The sequence below is a fragment of the Phaenicophaeus curvirostris genome, chromosome 4, assembly GCF_032191515.1.
Source record: "Phaenicophaeus curvirostris isolate KB17595 chromosome 4, BPBGC_Pcur_1.0, whole genome shotgun sequence".
In the NCBI taxonomy this organism is placed as follows: Eukaryota; Metazoa; Chordata; class Aves; order Cuculiformes; family Cuculidae; genus Phaenicophaeus; species Phaenicophaeus curvirostris.
The window spans coordinates 16142405-16162348 of record NC_091395.1 but is presented as its reverse complement, the minus strand read 5'-3'; the positions used below and the strand labels follow the sequence as shown (position 1 = coordinate 16162348).

The following is a 19944-nucleotide window of genomic DNA, read 5'->3' as shown; positions in this document are numbered from 1 at the left end:
TCTGATCCAGTGGAACACAGCCTTTGTAGGGAGAATAATTCCCATTGCACAGAAGCAGTCGTCCAGGGCACCAAGGCAACCCCTCAGCCTACCTGAAACTGCTGTAATTGAGGAATAAACTCACTCTCTTTGTCACTCTCTCTTTTTCTTTCTGTCATGATCTATACTTCTCTTATGCTGAAGTATTGATATATCTTTGTATGCATACATATCTCTTTACCTCTGTGTTTGACTTCTCACACCATGTAGTAAATAGTAGAGAAACTTTTTATTTTTGACTCTGATTAAATCAATAATTAATCTTATTATAACATAGAAACTGAATATTTCAAGTACTTTGCTAATCAATTGATAGTTAAGTGTTAACAGGAATTTTGACATTTTACCTTCATAAATTCTAAATTGCTGATAAACTGAAGTTTTATAAGTTCATACCTAACATTAAGTCACTGATGCTTTAACAGGGAGTCTTAAATTTCTACCTTCAAAGCTTCTTTGTTTGTAGGTGTGGTGATAAGATGTTGCAGCCCAATGTATTGTCTTTTTTTTCTGTTGTTGCTTTGTCTTTATGGTCTTCAAAGATTTGATTGCAAAGTCTGCCTTAAAAGGCAGGTGCTGTTTTTCTGAAATGTTAAATTGACATTAATTTTCTCTGCTTTGATGAAGACAGAAAGAGACATTATATATGTTCACGCATTACAGAGAGTGTAATATGATCTGTTGCTGTTAACCCTTACAGGAAAAGTGGTGGATATGATAACTAGTTGTAAATCAGCTAGACTAGTATGCTCTGTCTCTCAAGAAGCAAGATTTGTGGATTGCACCAGTTCTGCTAAAATCTGTGAGCTAGGTAGATCAGCTGGAATGTTCCATGGACTTTAACGTATAAGAGACTGCAAAGTTTTTTGTTGTTAATCTGTACTTTTCCTTTCTTGAGCAGTACAAAATAAACCACACAACACCTGTCTCTGAGTTAGTCTCTTTCACTGAAGCTATATTATTTAATACATTAGATTTGTCAAGAAAGTAATTGACAGCCTACTTGTATGTCCTCCTTGTTCCCTTTCAAAGTAGCTACGGCAAGGCATCTATGGACACTTCTAGTACCATAATACCAGGGGCATTGTTTTACACTGTGAGTTTTACTCTTTCTTTTACCCTAGGGGGAGCAGTTTAATATACTGCTTAGGTAGGCTGGGTGTATCTGCCAAATAAAAAAGAGTATTAACCACTCTAATTATCTACTTACCTTGACGTTCTGCTACCAGCCTCATTCTGCAGAGTCCATCACCTTTCCACAGAGAAATTCTAATACGGCTAAGAGACGTTTTTCAGCCTAAACATTCCCATTTGCATTCAATAAGGATGATGAGTGAGTTTTATTTTAGTGCAAGAGAAGTCAGCATCAAACTACCCCATCACATGAGCTCCACATAGGCCTAAGATTTCGTGCAAATTTTATCAAGCATAGTATCTTGAGTCTGAAGAAAATATTTCTGAAAAGGAAGAAAACATTCTGAAGAAAATATTTGTAAAAAAGCCCAGTAGTGGATAACTTATTATAAATATGTATTTGACAGAAGGTTCTCCAGTTTATGAAACAATATTTTCAAAGAGAGAGTTTGACAAAAATATGGACAGAAATTATATTCCTGAATTTTTGAGAGACTATACAACATATCATTCAACAGGCCTGTCCAGGTAAGTGGTTTCTTAAAAAATCATAGAATTGTAGAATAGTTTGGGCTGGAAGGGACCCTTAAAGGTCATACAGTCCAAATTCCCTACAGTAAGCAGGGCCATATTCAACAAGACCAGGTTGCTCAGAGCCCCATTCAACCCGACCCTGAATGTTGCCAGGGATAAAGCATCTACCATCTCTCTGGGTAACATATCCCAGTGTTTCACCACCCTAACTGTAAAAAAGTCTTCCTTATTTTTAGTCTAAATCGACGCTTTCTTACTTTAAAATCATTAAAACCTTGTTTTATCACAACAGGCCCTGCTAAAAGGTTTGTCTCCATCTTTATTATAGGCACCCTTTCAGTGCTGAAAGGCCTCAGTAAGGTCTCCTAAGAGCTGTCTGTTCTCCAGTCTGAAGAACCCCAATTTTCTCTGTCTTCACAGGAGAGGTATTCCCTCCCTCTGGTCATTTTTGTGCCCCTTCTCTAGACCAGCTCCTTGTTGGACATCATGAAGTTCACGCGGGCCCTGTTCTTGAGCTTGTCCAGGTCCCCCTGGGTGGCACCCTGTCCCTCAGGCTGGTCAACTGCACCACTCAGCTTGATGTCATTTGCAAACTTGCTGAGGGTGCCCTCAATCCCACTCTCTATGTAACTGTTGAAGATATTAAACAGTACTGATCACAATAAGGAACCTTGAGGGACAACACTTGTCATCAGTCTGAGTTGGAACTTTGAGCAGCTGACCATTACCCTCTGGATGTGACCATCCAAGCAATTCCTTGTCCACCAAACAATCCGCCCATCAAATCCACATCTCTCCAATTTAGAGAGAAGGTTGTTGAGGGGAAACATACCGAAAGCCTTACAGAATTCCAGAGAGATGACATCCATGTTTCTTCCCTTGTCCACTGATGTAGTCACTCCATCATACTAGGCCATCAGGTTGGTCAGGCAGGACTTGCCCTTGGTGAAGCCATGCTGGCTGTCTCAAATTGCCTCCTTGTCCTCCATGTGCCTTAGCATAGCTTCTAGGAGGATGTGTTCCATGATCTTCCCTGGCACAGAGGTGAGGCTGATGCAATCCTTTGCAATGGTGCAAAATTTCAACTGAGGATGCTGCAGGCCTTGGACTTTTTATTCGTTTTGTTGTTTTTTTTTCTCGCATGAGTAAGGAAGCTACTGTTCTTAAGAACATAACGAGGACAAACCCTACCTGATGTTGATGATCTTTTTCAAAATGGAGCATTTTATCATCATACTTCAAATAAAGTACATTTTGTAGCATTCCACTGTGTCTAACAATGCTGAAATATAACCCTATACTATTTTGGAATATACTTAAAAGGGTGTAGAGCAGTTTTGCAGCAGGTCTTCACGTGCAAATGTCTCCAGGCAAGCATCTGCCCTCTTTGTAAAGTTAGTGGTGTTTGTCCTCCAACATCTGTAAACAACTCAGCCCAACAAATGTCTACAAACAGTTTGTAGAAGTTTGTTAGGCTGAGTTATTTAAATGAATGTTTGTAAATAAAATAAAGAATCAAGATATCCTGTACTGTAAATAGGAGAGAGATCATTAAATATAGAAATAAAACTGTAACAGATTAAGCCCTTTAAATAAATCTAGAGTCTTTCTTCTGGCTTTCCTTTTTCCCAGGGTCATTCTTCTTAATGCATTCTTCTGCAGCAGCAGAGGTTCCTGGGTGAGGCTTATGGAGGCAGCCTCTTTGGGCACCTCACAAGTTGAGGTGGGAGATGCTACTTGCAATTTCTCCTCTGGTACACTTTTATAGTATACTTTAGGTTTGTACTGACATATGTAGATGCTGTGAACTAAAGAGGGTTTAAGCATAAACTTAGATTACCACTGCGTCTTCCCAAGTTTGACAGTCATCAGAACTAGGGGATTCTTGTGGACAGTGGTCTTCTTTGGAGGTTATGGTTAATTTTATGTATCACCCATTCCAAAGAATGCTTTTAAATGACAACTTTATTTAGAGAGAGAAACCCGTGTTTAATTAATGCTTTTGATTTGTTAATGATCTACACGTGGTTTCTTTTTATCATAATTTTTTGTATGCTTTCTTCCAGCCAGCTCTCTGTTCAAGCTGTATCTTTGAGAAGGTGGTCTTGTTGAGTGTCTGGTCACACATCATACTTACACATTATCTGCTTCTCAATGTTGTCTCCTAGTAAGTGCAATTAATTTCTCATGGAAAATCATGTATTAAATGTCATTTAGGTCACATTCCTAAGACAGTGTGAATAGACCAGGTATTTTTAGTCTTTGCTCAGTCCCCATCACTATGGTAACAGAAGATTTTATGACAGTGAGACAGATTTCTGTCATATCCTAGATTTGGGAGACTACTGCTGCTTTTTGCTGTGTTCACAGACAGACTACGAAAGGTTCATGCTTCCCAACTCATTATTTAATTTATTTAGAGTATCTTAGCTATGAAGTGTTATCAAGGCTTGTTCAACCATTTGAGGCAGTGTGCAGGTTTCTTATTCATTTTGAGTTCAAAACTCTCCCAAATAATGAACATGTAAATGATGAATAACTGCTGAAACATGGAGATGTGCCTGTGTCTAAAGGGCACTTATAAAATGATTTCTAACATGGAAGCATTTTTAATAAATGGCACTTATCTGTAAAGTGCCCTCTCTCAATTTTATAATACAAATGTCATTATTTCTGAAGATAAGTTATTAACACAGTCTAACCTTGCTAAATTGCCCAGGAGAGACACTGCAACTGGTTGAATGTTTTGAATTGCTGAATACTGATTTGATGCAACTGTCTTCAGTGCCAGTGCAGAGCATCCCATACCATCAGACTGCCTATTCAGGAATGGAAAGATAAGGGAGATGGGGGAATATTTGCTGCTCGGCAGAATGGTAAAGAGATCTACTGGTAATTACTATATGGAGCTTTTTTGGGGTGAACACTGCAATCTGTATAGCCATGTGACTGATCCATGGAAGGTTAAAACCCTGGTCTTGTGGGTATTTCATCTAAGCATAGGGAAAAAGAATTCAAATCTTCTCTTGAGATTTTTTCAATCTCTCTCTTACTATTGTTTTATGGGTTTTTGTTTTGTTTGTTTGGTTTTTTTTATGAATCTAAACATTGCTGGAAAAACAGGGCCTGTGAAAAACAACTGCCCGTAGGATAAATGTCCTGTCACTTTTTCATTTTCAGTAATGAAATGTTGAGTACTTTGGCTAATGGTAATTTAGGCAGGAAAAGCTTGAAGGCTTTTTATTTCGCATATTCTCTTGAGAGGTTTAATTACATCAGTCATACCTGACTACAAATCTGATTTGTATGGAATCTGCTTATTTGATTAAAGATTATAAGATAAGATAGTAAAATTATCAGAATAAAACAAGAATATTTGCAGAATAATGTTAATATTAATCATTATATAAGAAAGAGCCTACTGTCAGAAAAGGAAAGAAGACAATCTGTTGTAAAATAATTTCAAAACATGAATTAGAAATATTAGATGCAATAGAAAAAATATGGAATGTTTGGGAAAAAAAATACTGATTTGAGTCATTGTGCTTTTACAAGCAGAGCTTTCACAATATTTTGACCAAACAAGTCGATGTATTGTCAGGACCTAAGGAAGTCATTGGTACCTGGAGAGGGCTTATGGTGGTGCTGATTACAGGCTTATGCAGAAAAATATGTTCATGACTTCCTTTTGAAATCTACTTTTTAACTTCTGGGGAACAAAGTGAGCTTCCTTTAGGTCAAATGAATTTAACTGTAGATGATTCTCTGGATGCATCTATACATATCTTGTTCCCCAAAGTGTGAGGGAAAATGACTGCATTACTAGCTAACACATTGCTCACTGAGGAGTTAGGAACTGACTAGAAATAATTGAATGTTTTTCTATCAGTGGCAAGGTTTAGCTGCTTGTTTCATGAAAAAGCTAATTAAAATTAAAGTCATAGTGCAGTGATTTTTAGATTTCATATACAAGCAATGATGCTAGTTCATCATGTTTCAAACTAATTTGTGCTGCAACTTCATTCTGCTATTGAAAATCAAAATGCCATGCACTGTGCAGTCAGGAGAAAACTTCAGTGCAACACTGCTGCACTTTGTTTGAATAACATAGGAGAAAGAGAGGTAATGAACCAATCAATTTTGGTTATGTACTTTGACTGTATCCATTGAAATTATAACTGTTATGAAAAATATAAATAATATATAAAAAATATATTTCAGAAAGCAGTATTGTAGCTTATGTTTAAATATACTATTTTCTCTGACTGATTCAAGGAGTTGCATGTTCTGTTCAGGTAAATATTTACGTTGAGGTCAGAGGAACTATGCATGCATATATGTTAGATACTGGGACTGCTAGTTATTTTGTTTCCAGATTTGCTAAAGAGTCCAGCAGTAATATCTTGTTATTTAATATATTCTGCAGTCACTGGAATTACAGCTATTATTACTGGTTGAGACTGGGTTAGAGAAATAGTTGTGAGTCATCCTGGTATACCCTTTAAGGCAAGTTGTTCACAGTTGCGGCATCCTAACTGGAGTATTTTCAAATAAAATGTACACACGGTAAAGAGTTTGTCTGCAACAGGCCCTTCCAAGCTGCCTGTACTAAGCCCCATATTTTTCAATTTTTGTGTTTGTGATCTTGATATCTAATCTTGTAATTATACAAAATATCCAGTGTTTAAGCTAAGGATATGTAGGTAGTAAACCATCTCTTCATTTAAATATGGAAGTGTCCAGAATTTTCATATATTTAATTTTTCATATATTAGTGGCAATAAGTTTTTTTACAGGAGCTTTTAGGTTGCAAACCGGTCTGGCTTGATTTGCAACAACATATGGTAGTGCAATACAATGAACTCTAACAGACATGTCAAAGCAATGTGTCTTCATTAAAGTTAATGTCAACTCCCTTTCAAGCTGCAGACAGAGAGGAGAGATGCAGGAGGTCCCTGGGGAGTGCTTCCTTGCATGAAGCTAACAGAGGGTAGTGGAGCAGTCCCACACTGCCCTTGTCACAGCCTGTGGTTCACAACTTGACTCATGATGAACCTTCATAATTTTTCAGTTCTACTGTACTATTCCATGATAACCTGTTCCTGCTACTGGGTCTTTTGGAAAGCCCTCATATTTTTGGAGGTTCAGCTCAGAAATGATACTATCTGACTGAAGGTTTTCCCAATGCAACTTTCAGTTATTTTCTTTTTCAGTTCTTCCTTACTGTAGTTCATATTTGTGACAAGTTATGCATAAATTGCTAAATATAAACAACATCTAATAGCAATTTCTGTTGCAGTCATGGCAGAATAACCTTATTTATAGAGCAGGACCCTTCTGTGTTGAGTACTGTGCATGTTCTGAAGAAAAACATACTTCCTGCATCATTGATGTAGAATTGCCTCCTAAAACCGTTTATTTTTCATTAAATAAAATCTTACAGGACAAGTAACAGGAAGCTAAGAATACTATAATAGGAATAAAAGTGTGATAGCTCTCATGCATCTGGCAGAGCACAATACTCAGGAGTTTCTTTCATTGTGCTATTTCTTAATATCGTTCTCCACACCTATGTGGTAATGAGCCCTGAGACAGATGCAGGTTATCATTATGACTATTTAAGTCAAATATAACATCAAGAAATCTAAATTCCATGCTGGAAGAGCTCTGTAAGTTGGTTAGTGATAATGAATATGTGCAAACATCTGCATTCCCTACATGGAAGTCCCTGGATGGAGGCTAAATGCAGATTTGACCTAATAATCACTTCAGGTCTTAAAGGCTGTGGATTGTTCTCTATCTACTGCAGCAAAAGAAAATAAAACATGTATAGTATATGCCTCTCCTTGACTGTTCATTCTCTCTCAAAAGAATTACAGATTACTGCGAGTTTAAAAAGTCAAAGAACTCCCACAACATCTGGAATGTTTGTCAAAAAGCATGCAAGGATCCCTGCTGGATCCAAATGCAATTTGTGAATGTTTGTCCGAAAGCGTCCTTTCTAACCTACCACATGTATACAAACTTATATTTTTTTCTCTCTCTTTTTTTTTTCTTTTCTATTCTTTCCTCTTTTCAAAGGGAAAATTTAATTTATTTGAGTGTCTGCTTCTTCTGGGACTGGAAAATCAAAACAGAAAATTCAATTTGGGTTACCCACACAGCCCAGAGTGCCCTAGGACAGCCACCAAACTTTTAAAACACGATTAAAATGTTATTTCTTTTTGACAGTAATAATAATCCAAAACAACATTATGGATTTATTCAGATGTTTTGGTAATAAAAAGAGGCCTAAACAAAACAGATGACCTGTACAGTTGATGAAGAGTGGTTTTGCAAGCTTATTCACATTTTGTATTAAATTTAGAATTATTATACTACTATGTTCTTTGGAATAACAATGCAACTATCTGAGAAGTAAAACTTCTCCTTAAAACTCTCCTTTGCTACACTGTCTACAGAGTAGTTGACAACAGTTGAACTAGTAGTATGCTGACACTGCTGCCTGTCATCCAGGCTGATGCTGTCTTATTTATATTCTCCTGTCTTGTCTCCTCCTCTTAAACCTAAGCTATAAAATATTGGACTGGCTTTTTGTTCTGTCTGTGTTGGAATCTGGTATTGAGGGTCTTGTTTTGTGCCTAGGGCTCCTCAGCACTATCCTAGTACCAGTAGATTGTACAAATAATGACTCATTGTCAAATCTGCTTTAAAAAATGTTGGGGAATTTTTGAGTTTAAATGATGGAACTTCTCTACATTGATATAGGCAGAGTGTAAGTCTTTACATTTCACTAGTTTTCTATATCAGCTGCATCTCTCTCCCTCCAAACTTAGGAAGAATTCACTTGTCACAACAAATCCAGTGGCAGGTTATGAGTGGGGAGCACAACAGAATTGCGGTACTTATTCATCAGTGTATGGGCAGTGGTGAAAAACAGAGTAATGTCTGTGCTGATCTGACCACTTCTCGACCATCTGACTAAAGATTGTGGAGAAAAGACATTCCTTGGGCCAGTATTTTTCATCGCAAGTGCTTATCACAAATTTGTGGGGTGTAACTTGACTGAAGCTTAGGGTTTTGGATTTTTTTTCCCATAACTCTCTAATGACACTGCATTTGAGCAACACGATCAAGCTGCCTGTCTTCTCTCTTACCACTTTGGCCTGTCCAAGGCTCATAATGACAACTTCATCAGATCACATCCCTTTCCACCTGTTGGTTTGTTTTTCATTACTGTCATTGCACTAAATTAATACTTTTATAAATATTAGCAGCTGTTTGCTAATATATTTCATGCAATAGCATCAAGTAAATGTCATTCCCGTGATACAATAGCACACATATTTTATAGCCTTTTTAAAGGTATAAGTAAATTAGCATGTGTGCCACATTGAAATGGTTAACAAATAACCATAATACTGCTTTGCTTGTTGTGCATTTGTGGACTCTTTATCCAAGAGATTTTCCACGTCGCCAACTGCTGCATGTAGGCAGTCCCCGATCCATTATTATGGACAAAAATGGAGCTACTGCAGCAGTGTGTGCCCATGCATTTGTCTCCAGATCATCCTTATCTGTCTCTGGCCTTGAGTTTCCCTTTGCTGTGACTAGCTCCTGTTCACCTGTTGAAATACCTGACCTGTCGATATGTTAGTATCCACATAAATGCCTTCCATTAAGAGAACTCATTAGTCCCCCTTGTGTCTTAATGGAATTAACTTTTAAAAATTATTTTCATGTGAATTTGACTTCAAGTCCTTAATTGGATCAATTGCTCCTGAAGGCACCAGTACTGACAGAGCAGATTCATTGCCTTTTATGCCCAATCTGTCAATACATCTCAGGATGACATTTCCTTTTTTTGAAATTGTGTTGTTAACTGCCATTCTGTTTGTTGTCCTTTGTAGCACAAGCCTTTACTGCTGCCTAGTCAGTTTTTCCTCATTTCCCCCCCATACTTGATTGTTTCTTTCCAAGTTTACTACTTTGCACTTGTCTTAATTGAATTTTATCTTATAGACTTTGAGCCATTTCTCCAATTTATCAAGATAATTTTGAGTTTGACTGGTGTCCTATAAAGTGCTCATAACTGCTTCCAGCATGGTGTCACCTACAAGCTTTATAAGTGTCTTCTCTATTCCATCATCTTAGGAGTCATTAATGCAAATATTGAATAGAACCGGACTCAGAGGAGACCTCTCTGAGACCTTGCTTTATATGTCTTCTCAGTATTGACAGGAAAGTATTTATCCATCCTCTGAGCAGGATATTGTGATCTCTAACAAGAAAAAAGGAGTCAGTAGAAAATATGAGTTTAAAGATTAGGTAGCAATTAAGAAACTCAGTAATTCTAGCATAGAATAGCAGTATGTGGGAGATAAATTAAAAGTTCACAATTTTTACTACAGATATGTCTTTCACATGATTTAAGAAGGTTTATTCTCCAATAATATGTGAAAAAAACCCTACCATTGCACTGTTCTTGGTCAGAAAGAAATATATCAGATTTTAAAAGTTCAGAGAACTTTTTGCTGTGTGTGGGAGATGTACCATATAAATTGACTTGACTATCACCCCTACTAAAATATATATTACAATATTTGCAATATATTTTAGTATTTGCAGAGAACAATGCATCTATACAAATATGTGGATAAGTATGTATAGTACATACAGAATACAGAAAAAATAAATGTGAATAATCACTGGTGTCATACTACAAGATCTCTTGACAGGGCAACAAATGCAAAAATTTTACACATCTTATTTGATAACGATGAAGGCACAATCACTCTAATATATATAGTTTATTAATGCTAGTTTATTAGTATTAGTTTTCTAGTTATTTTACAGTTTAATTTTTTTTATCCATGCTTTAAAAGTACAGTAGGTTTTCCAGTAGATGGGTGTATATTATTCTAATTTCTGAGATGGAGAAATAAAGAAAAGAGTTTAAATTATTTGACTCTGAATTGTATACTGAAATTGTTGTTAGAAATTTGGCCTCAATTGTTTGAAATTGGCTTAGAACTGGTTCTTATACCCATGATCATCAAATAGATGATTTCTAAGGCACAGCTTATTTTTTTGTTTGTCTTTCTTACAAACATGAACACATATACTTAGTCCTCTCCCCAAGGCATGTACTTAATACACATGTTCAACTTCAACTAGATCTTGTTGACTGTTGAGACAGGTGCCACTCATGAAAAAATGGTCCTTGAATTCTTTTTGTCAGTAGTGAATGTGTGCAAGAGACTGAGAAGAATACAAAGGCTTTTAAATAAAAATCAGACTTGTTTTTTCTGGTGAAAAATAGTAGTCAAAGTAAAGAAACTGCCCAATTTGTTTCACGGGACACTAAAATCTTAGCTTTCTTTTTTTTCTGTTAGGTTTTGATAACTTGGTGCTGGTTAGGCAAATTTCAGTCTATCAGTGATAACAACATTTAAGGTTTTTTTTGTCATGATTACAAAAGTAGGAACATAAGGCCTGTGCCCCATTAAAAATACTATGCAGATTAACTCAAAGTCATTATATAGGATCCTTTTCCACCTCAAAGCAGTGGCAAAAAAACCCCTTGTAAAATGGATTAAATAAGATCTACAGCAAAATGTTTTTAACTGTAAAATTGGTCTATACAACTTTATATTCAAAGTAATGGTGTTGTTCTGTGCTGTCATTTGCTTGACACTTTATTTGCAGTATTTTCTTTATTTTTTTCTTACTTCAACAAACCTGCTCTTCACTTTCTGCAGTCATATAAATTATTTGAGTAACAACATTTTATTATTTAAAATGTCCTGTTACACATTCTTGTAAACCATTGTTGCATTTAAAGCTCTCTCTGGTTAGATGGCACAAACTTAATCATTTGATTGACACAGACAGGCTTCCTTTTTTGAAGAATAGCCCTCTATAAAACGACTCATTCACTCATCCACCTTTCAACTCTGAAACAAAAAAGTAAAATTGTGTTGTGCAGTATCATTGAATCAACCATTTGTGATATCAACAAGTGATATTGATATAAACCTTTTCTGTTAAGGTCATGTACAGACAAATATCTTGAGCTTATTGATTAAGATTCTGCCCCTTTCACACCTGGCATAAAAATGACACAGCTACAAAAAGTGTAATTGAAGTGTTCTGTAGTTACATTAATTCTATCATTTAGGCATTCTGTGTATCAAGACTTCTGTGAAGTCTCTGTTTCCTTTCAGATCATGATCTTTTTCCAATCTGTTGTTGTGATAACTCTATACGAAGTAGTATTTCTCAATCCTGTGAATAACTTTTTTTTTTCCCCTTCTACGTTACCTTTTGCATTCTATTCAGCAGAAGGATTAAATATTTGTCTGGCTAGTGACTGTTATATGTGGTAAGTCAAAACCAACACAAAACATTATCTTTAACCATAAAACTCTTGCCGTGAATTACCAGTCCTCCTACCAGCATGATATTTGGCTATCCATGTTTGTGTTTATCCTAAAGAAAACAGATTTGGTTCTCAGTTTTGACCATGAGTAACTTTTTGGGTTTCTGTTGTTTGGTCTGCTGGGATTACATTGGTCTCAACTCTGCTATTCTATCTGAAATTGAGTTTTACCGTAGTGTAGCTAATATTGTCTGTGACCCAGCAAAAAGATATGTTTCTGCACTGGGGATGCCACTATTGTTGTTGGAGTTTTCTCCTCTGATTCATGTATTATTATTTTAATTTTTCTAAGTTGTGCTGAAAGCTACACACTTGTGTTAATTTCTTTTGAATCCATTGTTTGAAACTGTCTCTCTTGTGTGGAATGCTTTTTATATAATGATGATAACCATCCAACTTGTTGAAACAAAGTCTCTAGAATGTAAGTGGAGGATAAGAACCAAGATGTCGCTCTACTGTAGTTCAAGAGAGCATCTAGTAAGTCTCTGCGTGCTAGATAAATGAATACTTCAGGAGGACCATCAAGAGTCTTCATTTTCTTACTGTCTTCAAAACTATCAGCTAAATACTGCACGGTATAATTTTGCCACTTTGAAAACTAAAACATTATGGTTTTCAGCATTTATGTATTAATAAACATATTATTTTAAGGGATTTAAAAAAAATAATATATTAATGATACCTATATCTAGATTTCCTAGTTTCTTATCCAAGAACATGCAATCATATTGTATATAAGTTACAGCAATGACAGATAAAATATCTGTAACTCTTGGTAGAAAGCATTCCAGACTAAATGATTAAGTCTCAAATAGATATTTCAAAGTGCATTGTCTTCTAAATAGACAGACAGGCCCTCACTTGTAGGATTTAATACAGAGGCCAATGAAATAAATAGAAAAACTGATTCAAATTAAGTTCATTATTCCAAATAATTGGTCTAGGCCATAGGTTCAAGGATGTATGGGCAATTAATTTCAGTATTAGCATAGTCCTGTCACATGGAGTTAAATATTTGTGTGAAAGTAAGTAAATAATAACTTAAGTCACTCATATCCATTTATAAAAACAATCCACGATATCAGATTAAATCTCTGTTAAACTAAAGTTGAAAGTTTATGCTATCATGATGAATTTAGTTACTAAAGCTGCTTTTACTATTTTGCTTTTCCAGCGCTGAAAGGCTATTTGAATGTAACAGAAAGTGTCTAGGTGAAACCATATGAATTAAAAGATAAGATTTCTCTTCATGTCTTTATCCTGGGGAAAAAAGAAACCCGTGTATTACACAGCTTTACTTATGGTCCAATCTAGTAAACTCTGAAGAATGATTGCAGAAAAGTCCCTGAAAAATGCCGATATTTTATGAAGACTTACCAACTTCATCAGTATGTCTAGATGAAGAAGAAAATTTGCAATATATTATGAGAAAGTATTTCGACAATATTCTGGTTTATTGATAGTTTTAATACTGCTTTGCTCCAGAACTTTCTTCCAATGAAGAGTCATAAAAGAATCTCACTGTAGAGGAATTAGTGGGAATCTCCCTGTTTTGGTTGTATGGATTTAACAAAGTTTAGTTGTATGTTTTAGGGTAAAGGCACATGTAAATATTTGATATTACATGACCCAGAATAGAAATTGCATTTTTATTAATGTTGATGTCTGTCGCGACATAAAGTCTTAACCATTTTAAAACAAAATTGTATCTGCGTAACAATTAAAGGTTAATTAGGCTTTCAAAGCTTGATCCACTGCTTTCTGCGCTTGAAAAAAATAATGATAAAGGAAAACAATATTTTTACTCTCAGAAATGACAGGAATACATTGATATGCGTTAACTTATATTTCTTAAATACAAGACACTGCTTTTATATTGCCAAATGTGAACGGAAAATGTACACCAAAGAGGTGGGATTTTCAAATACCTGTAGAGCTATGTTTAGACTGTGTGACAGACTGTGGTTTAGTACCCTTCAAAACTGTGGACCCTTGAGCATCCAGAGCAGAATTAGGCCTTTTGTCAAAGCACTTGGAAAAAAAGTGCTTATTACACTGGTTCTTCCTTCCCTTTGAATATGGAATAGTTCAAGCAATGCCTCACACAGAGGAAATCTGCATGTACATTTTCTCTTATTAAATACATTGTCAGTGGTACCTTAATTTAATAGCTCATGAAATGCACTGGCCATAGATATAATTATAGAAATAACTGGGAAAAAGAAGAATGTAGAAAATGGAAATAAGTACCTAAAATTTTCTGAGTATGAATCCTAACAGGCAAATCGACTTTTGGTACAAAAGGTATAAAAGTTCAATTTGGAACAATATGAAGTTATTTTATTCTTCTGAATCCAGCTCATATATAATTAAAATTTCACAAGAACTATGACTTGCCTGGAATTTCAGCCACATAGTGAATACTTTGGCATAGAAGCTTATCTTCTACCAACATTAAAGGCAGAAATATCATTAAGTTTTAGAGGATCACTGTATATAACCTTGGCTATGTCAAATGCAAACATGTTCCTAATTCATCTTCAGTCTTCATCTACAGCCTAAACAAATTTGAAGGCATATTGTTATCTCTTCACCCCTAGACTGCTGATGGCATTTGTTTGTATACCCCAGCTAGAAGGTAGTAAAGCACACAGAATTTTTATACTTTTTTTCAAGCTGGAGTTATTCTTTCATGTAAATGAACATAAACTTGAGGTAGATCTCTTCTTAAATGTTCACAAGAAGTAGTGGGTCTTGGTGCTGTGTGGAAAACCTGAGATGGAATAACACGTGTAACAGCTGTTTCCCTGACACAGCCTTTGTCTTTTGTCTTAGGAGGTGTAGCTTATTTAAGTTTTCTATTTATCCTTTCTCTAAAGAATGATATCTCCTGTAAAGAATAAATCCCAACTTGCACAGCTTTCAAAATGCTGTATACTCTATGAAATAGAAATATGTAGAACTGGCTTAATTATTGAAAGCTGTCTAACCTTGCAGGCTATCAAAATGCCCTTTGCAGAATATGGTTAGCTTTGGATGCCTTTACAGAACAATGAATATATGAAATCATATTTTAAGATAAAAACTAGGACCAGCATTAAGGCTCACTTTTTTCAAAAGTAATGGCAAAGTTCTCACTAATTGTAATTCTGAATGATTAGGGAATAACATAGGAGACTCAGAGTTAATTCCCATATGTCACTTAGGTGTTCCCCACCACCCTGCTGTCTTCAGTTATTTTTTTATTAACATGGGAAGTGAGGTTAATGTATATGAAATAATAGCTAAAACTCTGAAATTCTGGCATCTTCTGTTGGTTCCTGTCACAACCTGAGTGTTATTTAAACATCTATTTTTATCATATTTAATACCAGGTAATACTTTAGAGGTGTCTTTAAAACACCTAATGTTCCCTTTGGCACTGAAATCCACTTACCTTAACTGACTTCTGTTATACTTCAACCTGATTCTCAGAGTCACAATGGTAATATTCATCTTAATGTCCCAATAGGCTCTTAGTATTCATCAAATATTTGATTTACATTTCTAATAAGGTTTATGGAATGCAGAAACATGAAACCCATACTCTGCCATGATGCTAACTACAGTCTATTTCATTAACATTGTGAATTATCTCTCAAAAATAATTAAAAGATGTAATTGAATATACTAGAATAATTTTGGAAAACTAGTTCAATTATTCCAGTGCTTTTACTTGGAAAGTTCACATAATTTATAACAACCAAATAGACAAATATAAATTTACTATCTCAGAGTCCTTTTGTTTATAGTTACCATTTAAGAAAACATCCATACTTGAAATGCATATGCTTGTTAAGCAACACAGGTACAATGTAAATGTTCCGTACTCCAGAATTCTATTGAAAAAACACACTCAAATCCTAACCTCAGAATTATTTAACAATTAATAAGTATGTTCTTCCCTTGAGGAATTTGTTTTCTTTACATGCATACCATAACACAGAAAGCATTCTTAAACTGAGCTAACTTGTATATTTAGCCACGGTAAAACTGAATATGCCAATAAAGCTGGTCTACTATATGACTTATACACTAGGAATCACTACAGCAGGTATATAAAACCAAAAGTGCAGTTGAAAAAACTAAGGGTTGAATTGAAAGTGTTAAAATTTCCTGGCATAGCCACAGTTTTGGACGTATATCGCTGCTGTGTAGGCAACAGTCTTGCTAGGGTTCATCAGTAGCTTGCTCTGCAAGAAACTAAGGAGGTTTATGATTCATCAGAGGCATGACCAGAGGGTCCAACAATTGGTCAGAAACTTCTGAACTGCATTTTGCAGCTGCTACTGCAACATATTGAGTTGTGGGGCTAAATGACATTTTGACCATTCTAAGGAAGTGTATTGAAGAGAGAGGTAAAATGAGGTTTAGAGAAAAACTGAATGGGAAAAAATGTAAGAAAGAAAACTGGGGTGAAGGAACAGGACGAGACATCAGCACAATAATAAAATGATGTCTTAGTAACGTGAAAAAAAGGTTTAAAACTCTTCAGATGTAAGGTTCCAACTACCTCAGGGATCCTAGTCAGTTCTTTGCCATTATGTCAAATGGTACCTGCTAGGAAACTGCTACCAACAACTGTTATATCTAAATTTCCTGGATTATTGGACTGATGTGGCATGGTTAAGCAGAGGGCATGAACAGCTATATCTACGTATTGCTCATGTCTAATTCTAGCTATATGGAGGGCTTGTGGCTGAATGGCTTCCAGGCTGGCAATACTGATGTGCCTAGAAACAAATGCTTCAGAGGCTGCTGATTTTTGCTGTGGCAATTCTTGTATGGCACATTTCTCTTGCAATAACCTGCACTGATTCCAGCATTTTTTTTAGTATGGTATCTAATGCTAGTTTTGAACTTGTAAAATTTTAAATGTCACACGTGTGTGTGACTTCAGGGATTGCTTTTGCTGCATAATGGAATATAGTTTATAGCACTGCAGGGCTAGCTTTTGAACCAAGACAACACCACTATGCCAGCACATGTGCGGACCCTGGACTAATAAGCCTTGCTGAGAGATGTGGCTAATTAGTCCAGACAGCATAAATCTCACTATGCTTCTGGGGGCTGAGCTGATGTTGCTGCATGATAATTCATCAGCCTGCTAATTCATACTGGGTCATCAGCTACTTCCTCAGTTGGCTCCCTTTTTTGGGACAGCTTATAGCATGGAAGATTTTAGGCTGCTACCAGATTTAACCTCAAGGAACTGACAAAGCTGTCCAAGTGGCTTCCTTATTCTAAATTTCGCTTCCATACTCAGTCTGCCAACATTTTCCATTCTTTAGTTTGTCTCAGAGTCTTGTTTGCCCATCCAGACTCCTGAGCTTTCTATTCTTCTCTGTCTCATTGGCTCCAGCAAGAGGACCTTCAGCCGCAGTCCCCTATCCAGTCCTGATAGGGCCACCTGTTCTATGCAGGGTGCAGGGGACACTATTCTTTAGTGCTCCTGGGTTCCATGTTTTGGAAGAAGTTGAGTGATGAGACAGTGAGCAATTCAGCTGTTCAGCTGCTGCATCGGATACCTGCCATGGGTGTCTGTAGCAACACCAAGTATGTGGAAGTTTAATTGGGACTAAGATAAAGCATGAAGCTGGTACCAAACATATTACAATAAACATTATTAAAAACACCAGGTGTTCTGAGCTTGGCACATAGGATGATAAGGCCAGGCTGGGTAAAAGCACCTGGGAATAAGTGAATTGGAGATACGGCTGAAAACAGTTAAGAGAGGGTGGAATAGACAAAAACATCCTGTTTGCCTGAAGGTCAGAAAACTATGAAATTGCATAAAGATCTGCCTGAATGAGAGAAGCGAGTACTAAGAGGAACAGTAATAGTACTTTCTTAATTTGGCTTCTGTATGCCGTGCTGATGAAAAAGAATATGCTTCAAGAAATTTGTGAGGTCTGTGACTCCTTCATTGTTGCAGGTGTCCTTTACAGTATCCTTCCCAAACCCAATACCAAAAAGGTTGGATCCGATTTTTTTTTGTCTAAAGACAATTATTTTCAGTAGTGATTATATGATAGGAAAGGGATAGGTCTTTGAATATAAGTAATTTCCGTCTCTTTCAAATCACTAGCTGGTATTTCGTATTTGCTCAGCTTCATATTTGGCTCCTGCAAGCTGTATGAAAATGTTGCAAACTGCAGCATGGGAAGGACAAATAAAAGCCATGTGAGGGGAAGATGGGGTGCATAGTAGGAGAAATAGCAGGCTGCTTCCCTGTGTTCTTCCCTCTGGGCCAACAATGTTAAATGGTTGAATTGCCCGTCAATATTACACTTTTAATCTGGTCTTATTCCATACATTTTACCAAACTGAATAGGATTATTAATAATAAGTGAGATTTTAATAGTTCTTAGAAAAATATCGCTCCATTGCTGATTTAGTCCAAAAAGAACTATTTCAGCAGCTGTGTATAATCCTTTTTTTTTTTTTTTTTGTGAAAGAAATTCTAGGGTTTGGACAGCTGTGTGTGTGCACTGGGGGCAGAAAATAGCTATTATTGTTGACCTGTTACTTCAGGAAAGGAGATTATGGAGTAACCTAAGAATTCTTGGAGCTGTTTAACACTTTCTCTGTTCATGCCAGAGAGAATCACACATTTACTGTTAATGAGCAGAATGCAGCTTTATGACTTTGTCTGAATATTTTGCCTGAGATGACTTCCTTTACTACTAAAATCATTGGCAGAATCCCTCCTGTTAGTTTTAATGAGGAAGGATTGGACTTTTAATAACCATCACAGTCATGTAAGCTTGGAGTTTGGTTTTTTTAGTATCGTGCTTTTTAAGTGTTTTTAGTTACTGCCTGCAGTGTATAGAGCTGTGAACTTGGATAATAAATAAGGATTATTTCTATGAAGAAACCTTTGGCAGCAATTTTTGCTTTGCTGAGGTAAGCTGTTAGTCATCTGCCACCAAAGGGTAATCAGCTAGATTTTAAATATTGCTGTGTCTTTCTACTTTTACTGTATTTTTGATTAGCCAATAAATACATGTTCAGTCTATTTCCAAAGCCTAGCAATCAGTATAGATGCAAGACACATTGATGACAAGAAACAAAACAACAACAGCTAATTGTAAGGCTTTCAGTTGTTCTAAGTAAAGGTTGGGCTCACTTGGAAATTAGTGGAAGGTGATAAAGCTTCATTATAAAAACATCACAACCAAAAAATTGTGTTGACAGGTGGTAAAGTACATTCTCACGACTGAATAAACTTACTCACTGATACTAAAAGTGAAGCCAGAGGAACTGCACTCCCTGATATCATGGGTGAATTTGAGCTTGGGTACCCTGCAGACAAACACAAGATTTGAAAGCCTAAATTTAGAATTCTAAATTCATATTTAGGAATCTGCCTGATTTTTCACAACTGCTTAGTAATGAATCAAGAAGAGTGTAATAAAATAAATACAGAGATAAGAAAGGAATCATAGTTTTCTGTTCTTGCTTGTTATGAAATAAGTCAGAGCCAAAAATCCTTACCATCCTAACTCTCTCTCCTGAATCGCCCAAATAAAAAGTGCTGAAAAAGTCTAAGAAAAAGGCTTAACAAAATGTATTGTATAAATGGAATTGTCTGGCATATTGAGTAAATAAAAATGGCAATGGCTTGACATAGTTAAAAATCAATAGATATATCCTAAGTTACAGGTACAGAGTTAGGAAATTAACTGTTTGGGTATGTACTTACCCAGACAAAAAGAAAGAGTTATCAGTTACATTGCAGGCAAACTGTGCTGTAT

At 36.0% G+C, this 19944-nt stretch overlaps 1 protein-coding gene across 1 annotated transcript in view; it reads left to right on the top strand.

The window, feature by feature from the left end:
• The window catches only part of IQCM (IQ motif containing M), a 72297-nt gene that overhangs the window by 33303 nt on the left and 19050 nt on the right, over nt 1-19944 (top strand). The window contains 1 exon segment of the mRNA XM_069854970.1: nt 1593-1701. Within this exon segment, the coding sequence (XP_069711071.1) occupies nt 1593-1701 (109 nt within the window).